This window comes from Lissotriton vulgaris, chromosome 7 (genome assembly GCF_964263255.1).
Source record: "Lissotriton vulgaris chromosome 7, aLisVul1.2, whole genome shotgun sequence".
Taxonomy (NCBI): Eukaryota; Metazoa; Chordata; class Amphibia; order Caudata; family Salamandridae; genus Lissotriton; species Lissotriton vulgaris.
Window position 1 is genome coordinate 476875321 of NC_141695.1, and position 15343 is coordinate 476890663.

The 15343-nt window shown below is 47.9% G+C and overlaps 1 protein-coding gene across 1 annotated transcript in view; it reads right to left on the reverse strand.

The window, feature by feature from the left end:
* Positions 1-15343, reverse strand: part of LOC147701910 (cytosolic phospholipase A2 gamma-like) — a 749579-nt gene that overhangs the window by 91521 nt on the left and 642715 nt on the right. The window contains exons 14-15 of the mRNA XM_086928722.1: positions 9096-9232; positions 6016-6184 (exon numbers count right to left, since the gene is read on the reverse strand). Of these exons, the coding sequence (XP_086784848.1) occupies positions 6016-6184; positions 9096-9232 (306 nt within the window). The remainder of the gene's footprint in view (positions 1-6015; positions 6185-9095; positions 9233-15343) is intronic.

Genomic DNA, 15343 nt, shown 5'->3' on the forward strand with positions numbered 1-15343 from the left:
TTTGGGGTACAGGGGTGTTTTTAGATTTCAGGGTAGGGTTTGGGTTTTGGGGTACAGGGGTGTTTTTAGGTTTTAGGGCAGGGTTTGGGTTTTGGGGTACAGGGGTGTTTTTAGGTTTTAGGGCAGGGTGTTTTTAAGTTTTAGGGTAGGGTTTGGGTTTTGGGGTACCGGGGGGTTTTAGGTTTTAGGGCAGGGTTTGGGTTTAGGGATAATTAAATTATATTTACCATTTTAAAATTAATTAAAATATATTTAATAAATTAAATTAATTATTTTACATTAATTACATTTTTTAATTAAATTTATTAAATTAAATAAATTATTATTATTAATTTAATTTAATTTCATTATAAAAAATATGTACATTAAACTAATTATTTTTTTATTAAATTAAATTAATTACAATTTTTAATAAAATTACATTTATTAAATAGATATTATTTTATTAAATTAAATTAATGACAATTTTTAAATGTCTTTTAATTAAATTATTTAAAAAAAATTAATTACAATAAACTAAATAACATTTTTAAAAAAAGGTATACTTACCTATACTTACGATGTAATGCCATGCGTTGTAATAGCATCTGCGATGTAATGCCATGCATTGTAATGACATCCATTGTAAAGGATCCCGCGTTGTAAAATCTGCGTTGTAACGGAATGCGTTGTAACACAACGCGTTGTACTGACACCAATCCGTTCCAGGGCCACCGTCTCGGGGTCCGGCCTGTTGACCTTCTTTTTCTGGCGCCTATGACGCACTTTTTGCCAGCCGTGTCGGTCGCCCGGTAGAGGCAGTGACAATGAAGGGGCCTTCCCGGAGTCGTCCCCCGATTCCTCTTCCTCGTGCGGGATGCCCAGGAGATCGCAGGTGTCTCTCAGGGACCTAAGCTGCTGTAGGGATCCATTCCACTTAAAAATGATCCGGAAGGGGTGCCCCCAGGAATATGGGACTCCCTTCTCCCGCAAGAAGGTCGTGACTGTCTTAAAGGCTCGCCTCTTTTGAAGGGTGATGGCAGACAGGTCCTGGAAAAGTTCCACCGTCTGTCCACGGTAGACAATGGGCTGGTGTTGACGGGCCGCTTTCAGGATGCGTTCCTTGAGGGGGAAGTCTGGGAGGTAGGCGAGGATGTCCGGTGGGTGGTTGGGTGACCGTCGAGGGAGGCCCACTCTGTTAGCCCTGGCAATCCTGACCTCGAAGTCTTCTGACTCCCCCAGTATGTCTCTGAATAGGCCTTGTAGGTAGGCTGTCACATCCTCCCCCTCCACCTTCGAGGGGACGTTCCGGCCGTGGATGTTATTGCGTCTCGAGCGGTTCTCGAGGTCTTCAGTGTGGGACTGCAGGTCTTTTTGTTGCTCCTGAAGTCTGAGTATCTCCTGTTGCAGGATATGTACCTCCTCGACCCTGGCGGCGTCCGTTGCTTACACCCAGGCCACTCGTTCCCCGAGGTCATCCACGTCTTTCCTCAGCTCTTTGTACCCGCCCGCCATTTCTTGCTTCAGCGCTTGGATGTCATCTCGTAGCAAAGCGAAGAGTGATTCCATGAATGATTTCGTGGCCGGAGCCTCGCCGTCTCCCTGGTTGCCCAGCTTGGGTTGCGCGGGCTGCGCAGGTTTGTCAGGGCTCTTCTCCCCCTTGGTCGAACCCTTCGCTAGCATATCTGGGATGGTGCGGCCCGCGCGACGGTTGGCGGTGGACATGGCTAAGGCGCCGCTCAGGGTCCGGGGCCTCACGTTCTAGAGCGGTCCGGGCGTCCCCCCGGGATTAGCAGGGGTGTGGTCCGATCCCTATGTACCACCGCAGTGGGAGACAGGTTGGGTCTGTCTTGGCCGCCGCTGTGCCCGGGCGGGTCGGTGGGGTGGGCGGCTGCGCCAAGGTGGCCCAGGTGGTGCAGGACACAATCACTGCTCTTCTCTCTCTGTTCGGGGCTCAGCAGCTGCGGCACCGGGCTGCCCACGGTCCTATAGACCGGGCGCGGGAATGCTGTAGGGTGCTCTGCGTAGTATGGCGGGCCCTGTCAGGGCCTCGTGGTCAGTGCCTCCGTGTAGTGCCAGATGCCCCCTCTTGTGCCTTCAGACTCGGCAGTCTATTGGTCAAACCCCCCCAGCCTAATCACAGGGCTCCCGATGCAGTAGGCCGAAGAGCCGGGCCCTTGAGTTGTCAGTCTGGGGCTCCCACCCCTCCTCCCAGAGCACCCACGCGGTAGCTGCCTGAGCCGCTGAATGACTGTCTCCCAGCACACCGAGGGCTCGATGGTGCCCCCCGAGATCTCTGCCGCTCTCCCCCGACAAAACTCCTCACCTCTCTTACTCTGGGTCAGCCACCCGGTCCCCGCTGTCGCCGACCGCCGCTCCGCCGTGGGTGTCCACCCGGCAGAACCTCAGCTGAGCAGGTGGCATCCAAGGGGCCAAGGAGCTTCACTTATTTCCCGCCGTGTCTGGCGCCGCACTGCGCCGCGTCCAGCCCCCAGGGCTGTGGGTCCACCGCGTCGTAGGCCCGAGGAGCCGGGGCCTGGATTTGTTACCGCCGGGCTGGCAGCGGGCGGCGGGACAGGCTCGGCGCCCAGATCCTGGCCGGCAGGCGGGTGATCCGGGTCCCGGCACAGCTCTCAGCCCAGGGCGGGTCGCTCACTCCACAGGCCGATGTCTGCCACTGACCAGTCTGCCCAGGTCCAGGGTGCTCCGTGGGGTCGTCTCAGTGCAGCGCCGGGCCACGCGTGGGGCTGGCTCGGCGCCCAGGTCCTGGCCGGCAGGCGGGTGATCCGGGTCCCGGGCACAGCTCTCAGCCCAGGGCGGGTCGCTCACTCCACAGGCCGATGTCTGCCACTGACCAGTCTGCCCACGTCCAGGGTGCTCCGTGGGGTCGTCTCAGTGCAGCGCCGGGCCACGCGTCGCGGAGCCCGCCATTTCTTCGCGCCACAGTCTGGGTCCGCCGCTTCGCCGTCGCCGTGCCCTTGGTCGGATTGGCTCCGGACGTGCTCCGCAGGAAAGGGCTGCGCTCGCGGCCACCTGGAAGTTAGTGTCCTGTTGCAGGGTCCACGTCTGCCGCTAATTAAGGCCAATGGCCGGAGCCGGGGCAGGGAGCCTCAAAGACCTGCGTCTGGTCAGGTCGCCATCTTGGCCATGCCCCCTTGAGGATGTTTTTTGGGGTAATAACCACATGTAGCTCTTCAAGGTACCTATCTTTGAGACCTTCACTCTGTAATAATACTTCAAAAACAGCAGATCAGCTATTGCACTCAAGTTCACAACAATAAATTCTAAAAGGAGTTGTGAAGAGGGAGTTCTGCTTGGGAGACCAAAGATTACTCAAATAGCAGCAGACATGATCTTGTCTAAACCAAGATGTAGCTTCACCCCCCTAGCTTGGAGATACATACGTTATTGCGGTATGGATTTCACTCTGATAATCTCTAAAATCATAGTGTCCCAAGGGTTATAAAGGTTGGCATATAGTTTCCGCAAGTTTATTTGTAGGTGTCTTCCACAGTCTCTCATTGCGGCTAGAAGCAGTTTATTAATGAACTTCTTATCTTGCTAAACACCCAGATATTGCTAAGCTTTACACTAGTCCACCCTTCCTTCACCTATTCTCTGAGTAAATTCTCTCCGTTTTCCCTACTGAACTAACTTAGTTTTGCCAAGATTTAATGTGAAGTCATTGTTAATGTTATAGCCATGAACACAATATAGAACTCTTTAAAGACCATTGGAGGACGATCCTCTAGCACAGTAGCATTTGGATATTGCAATGCAGAAATAAATATGGAGTTTAACTTCGGGGGGAAATGATTTCTATAAATAGAGTTGAGACCATATCTGCTGTATGGAGATTTCATTATAGGGGGGAAGAACACATCCATGCCTTAGCCCCTGATTCGTATAAACTTTCTTCATCACTGTTCTTCCTGACTCTATCTTAATGCTCACCTATGAGTCAGCATGAAGCATTTCTATAGCCTTTAACAGCAGACTGGGAATTCCCCAGGATGATAACTTTTTTCATGCCATACCTGAATACAATTAGTTAGAGATAACGCAAGAACAAACAGCAAAAGAAAGCCGGAAACAACAGACAACGAGTGAATGTTGCAACTGTGAAAGGTGCTGTGGTGCAAGAGTGGATAAAGAATACACGGAGTGTGTTATCTGCATGCTCTTGTGATCAATGTAAAAGTAGAAGAGTTAGTAGAGAGCCGTGCCATAATTTGATGAAACCATGATTTTCATGGTGTAATGTTGATGGATTTACTGAGTATAATATTTTGACAGGAAGGCACTAATTATAGGATTAGGGTCGACTTGATTGTATCATTTACCAATGTCGATAAAGGACTTTATAGTGAGAAATTCTCACAGACATACAAGACGTACGACCTAGTGATATTGATACAAAAAGGTCTTTGTCCACTGTAAAAGTGCAAGGGATCTAAGTCACATGGTGTGTCACCAAAAAATGCAGAGCCTTAGATGCCAGGAGCAGGATGCAATAAAGGAGACTTTAAGTCCCTAAGGTGTTGTGCTTGTCAGCAGGGACAGTGGACACTAAGCCAACATAGGAAGACTGTCGGGCTTTTTTTCATACGAGCTCGCTAGACTAGCAAATTACATCAGATGGAGACGTCTGTGCGGCGGGGGCGAGGGAGTATCCAGAAGGACGGATCTGGAGATACCTAAATGAGAGGGTTCATTTAAGCAATTTTTGAGGCGCCCGTTGTTTGAATCAGGGTGTGTGTCTACATAGGTGGAAATACTTCATGACAGACTAAAGCAAACTTTCTTTTAATTCGTTACACAAATAGAATATCATAATGAGAAATATGACAGTTTCCACAAATTCGTTCCTGTGCTGGCCAAACCAGTTTGAATTTCCTTAAATAAATAGTCCAACTTCCTAATTTGCTATAACGCACTGTGCATGCAACAGAAAACTTTTGTTTACATTAAATCTTAGTATGGCAAAACTACAGTACAATTCTCTGAAAATCAAAAGGGTGCGGTAATTTGAGCTTTCGAGAGCTTGGTGAAAGTCTACTTGAGGGGATAAATGGGAAAACACTGGTCGACAGACCCCTATTAATGGCGAACTAATGACATATCTGTAACAAGTATACTGTATCCCTCTCTTTAGCTGGAACTATTCAGAAGGTTGTGTAGATGGTTCATACAGGAATGTTTAACTAACTGCGCCTTTGGCTTATGCAGATACATTGGTTTGATGTTTGTTATAGTATGTTTTATACCAAACTCAACTTGAAGAATGTTCTTTAAAAAACTGGCTTCAGTTCAATGGAAGAACTATCTATAACAAAACATGACTCCGCTCAATGCTGTAAGGAATTCTGGGGCATACTACCAAGCATAAGCGATAATTATCGCTATGCTTGGTTAGCGGCAATAATTTTATCACCGTGCTTCACCTATTTTTATCGCTTAGGAGCCTTGCTATTATCAAGGTTTATCTCCTAAGCGATAAAAATCGGCTGAAAAGCATGAATATCGCTGAAAAGTCAGCGATATTCATGCATTACCGAGCTAATGCTCTTAGCCATGTTATCCACCTACCATTGGATAACATGGCTAAGAACTGCTCAGGGCAGGCGTTAGCTTTTGGAGGTATTCGTGCTTAGCGAAAATATTTCCTAAAGTTGGTAATCGGAGATAGCGATGTTAGTGACTGTTTTCAGTCGCTAACATCTTGGCACGCCCACTTTGCATGTCATTAGCGATAATTATTGCTGAGATGCAAAGTGGGCCCCTAAATGCCCGCTATCACCTACAAGCTGTCGCTAACTGGTGTTAGCGACAGCTTGGTAATAGGGCGAAGAAATTATCGCTGCATTAGCGGGAAAAAATCCCGCTAATGCGGTGATAAAGGCCCTTGGTAATATGCCCCTCTGCTCCCCTTCTTTTAGTGTCGTCACACACGAGTAAACATCGGGAGTTGGTGGCACTTTATAGGTTATTTGACTGCACAGGTGTACGATTTAAGCATTGCTGTCAAACACTTACCGCCGCTATTCTGCTTGTTAAAAAGTGATACGTGAATCACTGTCGGAGTATCCACCCCCTCAAATACGTAGCAGGCTTGTGAAGGGTTAAATTCGTCTCCTGGTGGAATGACGATAGGGGGAAAGGAGATGTTGTTTGCAGAGCAATAGGCTGCAGCTCTGATGGATGACTAAATCAGAGAGAGAAAACAGCTGGTTAGCAATTTCTGTAACTCGGAAAAGCGAATATCTTGAAACGTTTCAGCTGTTTGGATACATGGGTAAAATTCAGTAGAACAAGTGAGGGTGCTCTTAGGAGTACCATAAGCGCTGGGTGAACTGACCTTTCCGTTCTTGCAATAAAATTCAAATATGAATCTAAACTGCATTTATTTTTGGAAAGATTTAAATGAACAGTTCAGTTAACAGTATCTTTTTCCCCAGGTCCTGTCTTGGTAAATATGTGGGTTTTTATTGTTTGTTTTTACAAAACTATCGATGTATAAGGTTTTATATTTTGTTACAGTTTTGTTTTTGGGAGAAAATATTTTATTTACAAATCGAAATATGATACTGTTTTATAACAGTAACATTCAATCGATTATTTTTGTGCGCGTTTATTGGGGATTGGGTGGGTAGTGTTTCATTTAAATACAGTATGTATTAATAATGTTTTTAAATCTTTATTTATTGTTAATAATTTAGAGATGTAATCAGTTTTTTTAGGTTTATTTATTGAGGGACAGGTTGGGTGTTTTGTTTCATTATTTATCTGTTTCACACTTATTTATTTTCTTTCATATTTTGTGTTTTAATTGAGGCTTCGTGAAAAGTGCTCGTGTAAAAATGTATCACAAGTAATAATTGATTATGTATTTTTTGTATTAATGAGTTCATTTATTTATTCATTATTTTAATGTGTGAGAATTTTCGATTATATTTTTTGGTTATTCTTTGTGGGGATTGTTTATTTTAAGTGGCTGCTTTTCAATTCTAACCTTTTATTTTACATCTAGTGGCCCTCATGTACAAACATTCCATTCAAGGAATCGTAAATGACAAATTGCGAATCACAATTTGCTATTCCTTAAATGGAATGCACAGCATTGGTTTGTTATACGTGGTCGCATTTTGAGCACCAACTTCTAATGATTTCAAAGTTATTTTCAGAACCCACCCATCTATTGATAGGTTGGTCCTCAAAATACTGATTAGTAGTTGGTCACAATTCATCCTACCTTATTAATCTGCATGAGGGAGGTCGTATATTGAGACCTACAATGATCGGCAGCAATGGCAGGTATGATGGCCTCCTGGGGTCAGCAGAGCGCCATGTCTGCGATTTTTCTTTTAAAAAGCAACTATTTTTTCCAATGTAGTCCATTTTCTTAATGGAAACCAAGATGCATTAAAAAAAATTATATAAACCCATTTTTATGAGCAGGCAGTAAACCACTGCCTGCTCATAAAAAAACGTGTCTGTGAACATTCACTGTCTCTTGAAGACTCTTGAAGACCCCTTTCCATTTAAGGATGACTTACCTGCTCCTTTAGGGAGGTGGTAAAGCATTAATGTTTTATGAGTGGATTCCGGTTGCAAAAACATGAATACATCCCTAAGGAACAGAGAATTTGGAAGGTATGGCCTTAATACGCCCCTTCCAAATACTGATTCTGTATCTATTCCCAAACCTAATAATCTCTTCAGTAATATTTGGTAACATATTACTGAATCGCTAATTGGGTTTGGTGAACCTAAAAATGACATTTTGTTGTCAGAACGACTCTAAATGTACGAATCGGACCCTTACATACCGTTAAATGGCATGATAAATGAGGACTTATATTTTGTTGGGAATATTTTGGTAGGAGATATTTTAGGAATCAATATTTTGGACATTTCCTTTTACCGTCTGTCATTAGCCAAGACCTTTGATTGTCCTAAATGTATATGAATAATATGTTTAAAGGGGTGGTCTGGCAGCTTCTCTTCATTCATTGGTTGTTATTGTGTCATTCACTTTTTTCTTCACCACACTGCAGCATGCAGCATAGGACAGTGGGTCAGCTCACTTCACCCCCTTGCTAACTTGACTGTGAGTGACATCATGTTGCCCTTTCACAAGGACCACGTCCCTACAAAAAGTACTCCCCTTAATTGCAGGGGCCAGAGCGGCAATGTGTGCTTTTTCAGACCAAATATATGTTTGCTCTTAACAAATATTTGTTTTCCTTCTGATTGGCGATGGTCAGGCAACTTCTACAAACAATGTTTTGCAAAACTTGACAAAGAAAACAAGCAAAGACAAAGCCAAAAGGCTGGCAGCCTTCTCCAGACACCTTGACTTTGAAAACCCTTGCTGTCTATTGAAACACGGTATTTTAGTTATGGATTTTTTGACCTCGATGTTATTGTAGTTTGCTGTTTTTGTGGTTGATTTAGGAATACACGGATTGTTTGATTGATGGTTTCAGCTAGGGTTCTAGATTGCCTACAACAAAGAAAGCTGCAAAATCCATTCTTCGACTGGGGGGGGGGGGGGGGAGCTGGATTACCAAAATAAAAGAAATAAGGGTGCGGGCTGGGGTAACCTGAGATTCTGGCACGTGTAGGGTGGACAAAGACACCACCCAGGCTCAAATTAAATAGCTTTTTTAACCTGTGCTGTGGTACATAGGTACTACCATTTAATGTCGCCGTAGTACTGCAGTTCCTCATAACCACCCAATGTGGAGTGCTTATATATATTCATTGCTCTTAACTGATTGTCAATATTCCTACACCCAGCATGGTTAATACTCAATGCTGTTGCATAGTCTTAAACTATGGCTTTAGTTATCATGCCCAAAAAATGTAAATTACAACACACAGAATAATACAAAGATGAGAAGTCAGAAGGGCTGTTAATTTTACCTCTCACTAGACCCCTCAATGTAAATAATAACCTTGCTACTACTTCTGAAGGCATGAACAAGTGGGAGAAAATGAAGGCTTTTTGAGCAGGTGGAATTGGGCTAAGGAAGCATACCAGATAAGCTGAAAAAACAAGACAAACTATATGTTAAATGCCAGATTAATCCTATTATAACATTCATATTTACCGCCAAAGGATCCAAGGGCATGTAATCAAAGTTGAGGATTAATTTTGTATTGCGTAGACTTCGTAATGCCAGTGGGAAAGGCGTTGCCATGCTTACTCCAGAGTCCATTAGGTGAATTTTTGAAGGCTCTTTAATTGCTTTGGAATGAGAACATCATAAAACAAGAAATCAACATATGACATTCATAATACTGGTAATACGTATCTATCAATCTGGGAATTCAGAACGTACAATAAAATATAGCCATTATTAACCCGTTCTGTGCTCCCGTCGGCCAACGACCGTCGCAGCCCCGCCCACCTTTTAGAACGCCCACATCGCTGCGGAATTACTGCCGCGGTTAAGGCGTTAAGGAGCATATTATAGGACACAAAATATGTAACTGGTATGTCATCTATTCTCATTTCTATGTATTTAAAACTGAAGAACAAGCTACTTACCTTTGCTAACTCTCTTTTTGATGGATACTTCATATAACTGATGATTCCTTATGTTAAGATTATTACATAGGCACTGGCTACAGACTTGATACAAAAAACCTTTCATAGAAATACTCCGGCAAGCCACTAGGTGGTGCAGTTCATCTTTCTGTTGGATTTTTTCCACCCCAGAAGTGACTGAGTGGAACAGCATATTAGCACCATACCTGCTCCTAAACGTTTCTTGCTTGAATTTCTCTACATCCACCAATTAGTGAAGGCAGGTAACTTGTTGTTCTGATTAATTCTTCGTACCATAGATTCCTCACCTTCAGAATCAATACTAAAGCAGTATCTCCCAAAGGGGGAGGGTCTGTGGAGTGGGCTCAGACCAAAATGTCCTGAAGAACAGAATAGGCAAAATCACCATCGGGAAAACCCGGTCTTAAAGAGTAGAAACAACGAGAAATGCTTTAATTCTCCTAGTTTTTGCGTTGTGCAGCACACATAGAAACAGCAAAAGGCCATTGATTGCTTATGTGCAGGAAGGGAGACTTTCCTGCACATAAACAATCTATGCCTCGACAAAGACACCCTTGCACCGTGGTGCAAGGGTGCCTGCATTTGGTGCTAGGCTGCTAAGTTTAGCACCAGTGCAGGGGAAAGCACAGAGCTGCACCATAGTGTTGTACATATGGTGCAGCCCTGCCTTTCTGAAGTGGTGGAGCTTTGCATTAAGCCAAGAAGGCTAACACTGCGCTACACCACTTCGTTGGAAATATACCCCACAGTATCATTTTTCACAGAAATATTTTATCATAAAAGCCCTGCGACACAGTACAGGCAGAGAGCTGCACCTTGGAATCCCCGAAGCTTGTTTCTCTACAACCAAGGAATCTAGTTGATAGCAAGCTGACTCTCCCTCATAGAGCCTAGCCTTGCAGGCACAGGGCAATCTCTCTGTACTAAACATGTATGTAATGATACACTGCATTTACCTTAAGTTAACGGAAGATGTTTATGTTCTAGTGTTTGTTTACAAAAACTTTACTGGAAGGGGAATTCTCTGGAATAGCATATTATATTAGTGCATATCATTTACATTCTGTTCAATCTTTAGCACCACAATTATTGTGATAGTTTCTATAGCTGTTTTGCTTTTATTCTGCACTAGTTTGGCTTCTCATAAAAACTCTGATGCTACTAATCTAGTCCTCTTTTGTGTGTGTTTAATTTTGGAAAGTGTGTGGAGCACTTTAGGAAATATCTGTAGCTTCTAGTATGCAATGTTTGTTTCATTTTTCAACTCCAGCTGCTATACCTGAGCTGCTTGGGGTCTAAGGGAAATCTATTTGTTATGACCAGGACCAGCCTGGTACACAACAAGGACCACCCAATCTGCCATTCCTACCTGGCACGGTCAATATCTATTCCACCATTTTTGCAGCTACACGACTTGAAACTAATTAGCCTACCTGACTTTTGACAGTCTCTTTTCCTCCGACGTCGCTGCTCTCGGGCTCGTGACCACCTGTTCGATGACTGTGTCTCTCACTGCAAATCCAACACTGACTGCCATTGTGCCACAGATCTCCTGGTTTTGTTCCTGAGCTCGAAACGTGGGTGCTTCTACTCCTCTGCACGGCCTGTGTACTCTTCAGAGAACTCTGCTGCACCAGGGATGCTGACCAACACCGCTGGTCCTCTGCTGGCTCACCGCTACTGCATCCAGCTCCCTTGGGGAGAGTGGAGTTAGGCGTGAGGTGGGGCAGGCCTGTCAGTGGTTGGGATTGACGGGGTGCACATTAGTTCATGGAGCTGAAGAGAGAATATTTTAGCCTGGTTAGGAGAAAGCTTCTCTGCTTCTACTTAAGTAAGGTGACCGCTCTTCTTGTGAGTGAGCATTCTCCTAGGGCCAGATGTAGAGGCCTATTTTGCATGTGCACCTAGTATGCAACCCGTTTGCGCATGCAATCTAATAGGGCCTTGTACAATCACTACTTCGCGAGTCACTTTTTTTTTCGACTCGCTAAATAGGAATTGCAAGTCGCTATTAGCGAGTCTGAGGCCTATGTAAGAATGTTTTGTGATTGCAATTGCGGTCACAAAACACTCACAATTTCCAGCCCTCTTCAGGAGGGTGGTAAAGCACTCACAAATGCAGGGGAAAATATTTTTTTAGGGGCAGGCAGTGGTCCTAGGGAACTCTACCTGCTCCTAAAAAATAAAACAAAAAAAACAAAATGTATTTAAAAGCAGTCCCAGGCATGGAGGTTTGCTGAGCCCAGCAGGGCACCATACCTGGAGAGCCAGCCTTTCCTAATGGGGTTGCAAATTCTGATTGCCTCATTAATATGCATGAAGCATGCAATTTGCGACCCCATTAGGAATCGCAAACATTGTCTCAGACACTGGTGTACATCCCAGTTTGCGACTCGCAAATAGTGAGTCGCAAATTGCTTGGTCATACATCCGGCCCGTAATCCATCTAGAGACACATGAAGGCTTCATGGTTTGTGGAGGAGGAGGTAGCAGCAGCGTGGAGGAGGTACATTTTGAGTGCTGTGAATCTTCTCAGCATTTTAATGAGCATTTCCAGTCTCATTGTACTTTTTGGTCTAACTTGGACTATTTTGGGACCATTTGGATTCGCACGGTGCACTTGAGACATCTTTATCATTCAATTCGAGAACTTTGCCTGGCAATATAGTGAGAAGCAGAAAAAGGAACAAAAAAAAGTATTAGGGGGGCATTAGTGGGCATGCAAGCAACGTAACCGCGCTGGCGTGAGGCTCCTGCGGCCCTGGACAAAAATCAGCAGTAATCTTGTCCACGCGGGCTGCATCGATTGCCTAAACTAAGGGGCAATGAATCGTACAACCGGCGGCGATCCCGAGAAACTCCTTAATCCCTGATGGCAGAGAATTAATGAGTGCAAAACCCTGAGGCAGCACTGCAGTTCAATAACCGACAAGATGGCAGTCTCTTGAGAAGCAGAACGCATAGGCAACGGTGCTCGCTGCGTAGGACTGCTTACCCCGAGACTGCTGCACCTGAGGGTCTCGCAGAGGCCGCCCCTCTCCCCATAAGGGGGGGGGGCCACGCCGAGCCCCAGTAGGAGAACCAGTTCTGGGTGCCCAAAAGCGGCCAGAAGCAGCAAGTGAAGCACACCACCCCTTGCAGGAGCACCATGGTGGCCCCCCCAGGCGGATGGGGGGCCCTGCTAGGTAGTAGGTACAAACCTCCCAATGGGGGTGCAGCACCTGAGTGGTGGGAAGAGCGAGGGGGAATATAAGCCTCCAGGTAGCTCCTAACTTCGTGGAGCGGGGGAGCGGGGGAGCGGGGGAGCAGGGGAACGGCGCACCGTTGATTTTCCGGAGGACTGTACCTTTGTTAGCACGAGGTGAAGCTCTGCCGGAGGAGACTGAAGAGAAGCCCGAATTTCTTGCCAAAGAAACTAAGCGGTGTATTACCCGTCTAGGGAGAAGGCGAAGTCCTACTAGTCTGGTTGGGGTCCAGGAAGACAACTAAAGCTATGCAGCTGCCCGAGGCCACCCGGTGGCCATCAAGAGGGCGGCACCTTAGTCGCCGGGGGGCTCCCCCCCGCCCCCTTGCATGCAGGTTCTCCCTCCTCCCTCGGGCAGGAGGGGTCCAGCAAGGAACGGGGCGGGCCCAGTGACGTGCTTCGGGGGGCGGCAGGCCGGGCGAGGGGTACTTAAGTCCCCCTCGCCAGATTCAGGCCTCTTTGCCGCCCCTCGCCGCCACGTACAGCATCCAACTTGGACGCACTTCACGAGCCAAGACCGTCGTGTGTGACGGTGAGTCAGGCCTAGCTGGCCGGTACCCCTCCTCCGCCCACTCCCTCCTAGCGGAGGTCGATCGGGGTCAGGCGGCCTGCTTAGGAAGCGGGCTGCTGAGGAGTGGGGGGTGCCACCTACTGAGCACAGCTCTGGGGGTTTAGCATGGGGGGTTGTGGTCGGGGGTTATGGTGGGTCCCGTGGCGACGCCTTCCTTGGGCGGACACGGGCACGATGTGGTGGACCGGCAGTGGCTTGCCCGCAAATTCGCGCCGCGTGGCGTGACCCGCATTTCTAGGTAAGCCCCCACCACGCGGGGGGCGGGGTGGCGGGCGCCACACCCGCTCTCCTCCACCACCCCATTTTCCCTCCCTCCTCGGGCCACTCACGGGGTCGAGCAACAGGCGCGGTGTCCCGGGCCCATATCGGTCGCCGTTTCAACGGACCGTTGGGTCCCGGTTGGGGTAACAAAAGGGCGGCCTCGTTACCTGTCCCGGCGTAAGGGGTCCCTCTATGTGCTGATTCCAATTGTACACTGGGCTTTGGGACTGGGGAAGCCCGACAGTGGGTCGCCCGCAAGCTCTCGCCCACGTGGCTTGGCCCGCGCATCCTGGTAGGCCCCCACCACGCGGAGGGCAGGGCGGTGGCCCTCCACACCGGCTCTCCACCACCACCCCAATATCCCCTCCCTCCACGGGGGGAGCGACCGGCGTTTTGCCCTGCCTCCCTCGCCGTCGATTTTGCACAGGATCACTGGTCCCGAAGGGGGTCCACAGGCCGCAGTGTCCGGCGAGTCCCAGGCCATGCGGGCGGCTGACCTCAGAGCACGCTAGGTGTATGCAACGGGCAGGGAGGGCGGCGGCCGCGGGATGCCTCGGCTGCCACACAGACACTAAGTGCGGTCTGACGGGCAGTGGGGGCGCGACTACGGGAGGGTCTGGGCCCCCCGATCCCGCCCCCCCCACCTCTAGTGCCGGTCAAAAAAGATAAGCAGGGCCTCCGGAGCAGCGCCCCTTTGCTGCATCTTCTGGTCGGGGGTCGCCGAGCCAGGGGCCCTGGTGCAGCCTCGTGCAAGACACAGGCGCATTAGTGGGGCATGGGGCAGTGGACACGCGCGGCGGCCATCTCTGTGAGGGGGGGCTTGGGTCACGGACCAGCCATAAAAGGCGGTAGGGTGGGCGGCACTGCACGGAGGAATAGATTAGTACTACATCAAAGGAAAAAATGTATTCCTTTTTCGTGTGCGGGAAGCTGTAATGACGTTGGGAATCCCTGTTCGGGTCCTACTCTACATAGCGCCGTGAGCCGACCTGGAGCTGAGCGCAGCGCATCGAAGCTGCCTTGAACCCGGAGCACGCCAGTATACATGGCCACAGGCATGTTTAGGATTTAATTCACATCTGGCAAAGCGTGCACATTTCCCCTCACAAAAGATTACGTTGGATGCTGTAATCTTTCATTACATACCAATGCTTCATGGGAAAGCATGCGAGCTGCTCAATACACTCTGGCTTTCTCTGATGCATGGAGGCGTTCCTGGCAGCAGGCAGGGCTCATTTTCGGTTGATTTTTGAAGCGCAGACTTTGCTATACTCGGCAGACACTCGAGCAAGGGCGCGGACGTGGCTTGGGCAGTGGTGGCTCTTGTGCAGGGGTCTGGTGAAAACAAGAAGGTGGTAGCTAACTGTGTGTTAACTAATGGTTTTACAAAGTCGGGCACTGAACTGGCCCGCAACCATGTTTCTCAATACTTTGATGTTCCCACCACAGCGCTACCTGGGGACCCTGCACTGCCTCACATGGTGCCCCACCTTCCCTTCCCTCGTTGGAACACGGTGATGCCCTTAAGGGTAGCTTGCTAAATCTTTGGGTAGTGCGGGTCATTACTGTTCCCTGTGCGACCGCAACCCCACCCCAGGCACCTATTCGGCGGCCTCCCCCTCCCCCGGGGGACTAGGCCTCGCTTGCTGGGCGGTGGAAGGAGACTCTCCGTTGAACGGCCCCCTCCCGCGGCGTTAGGACCGCATAATCT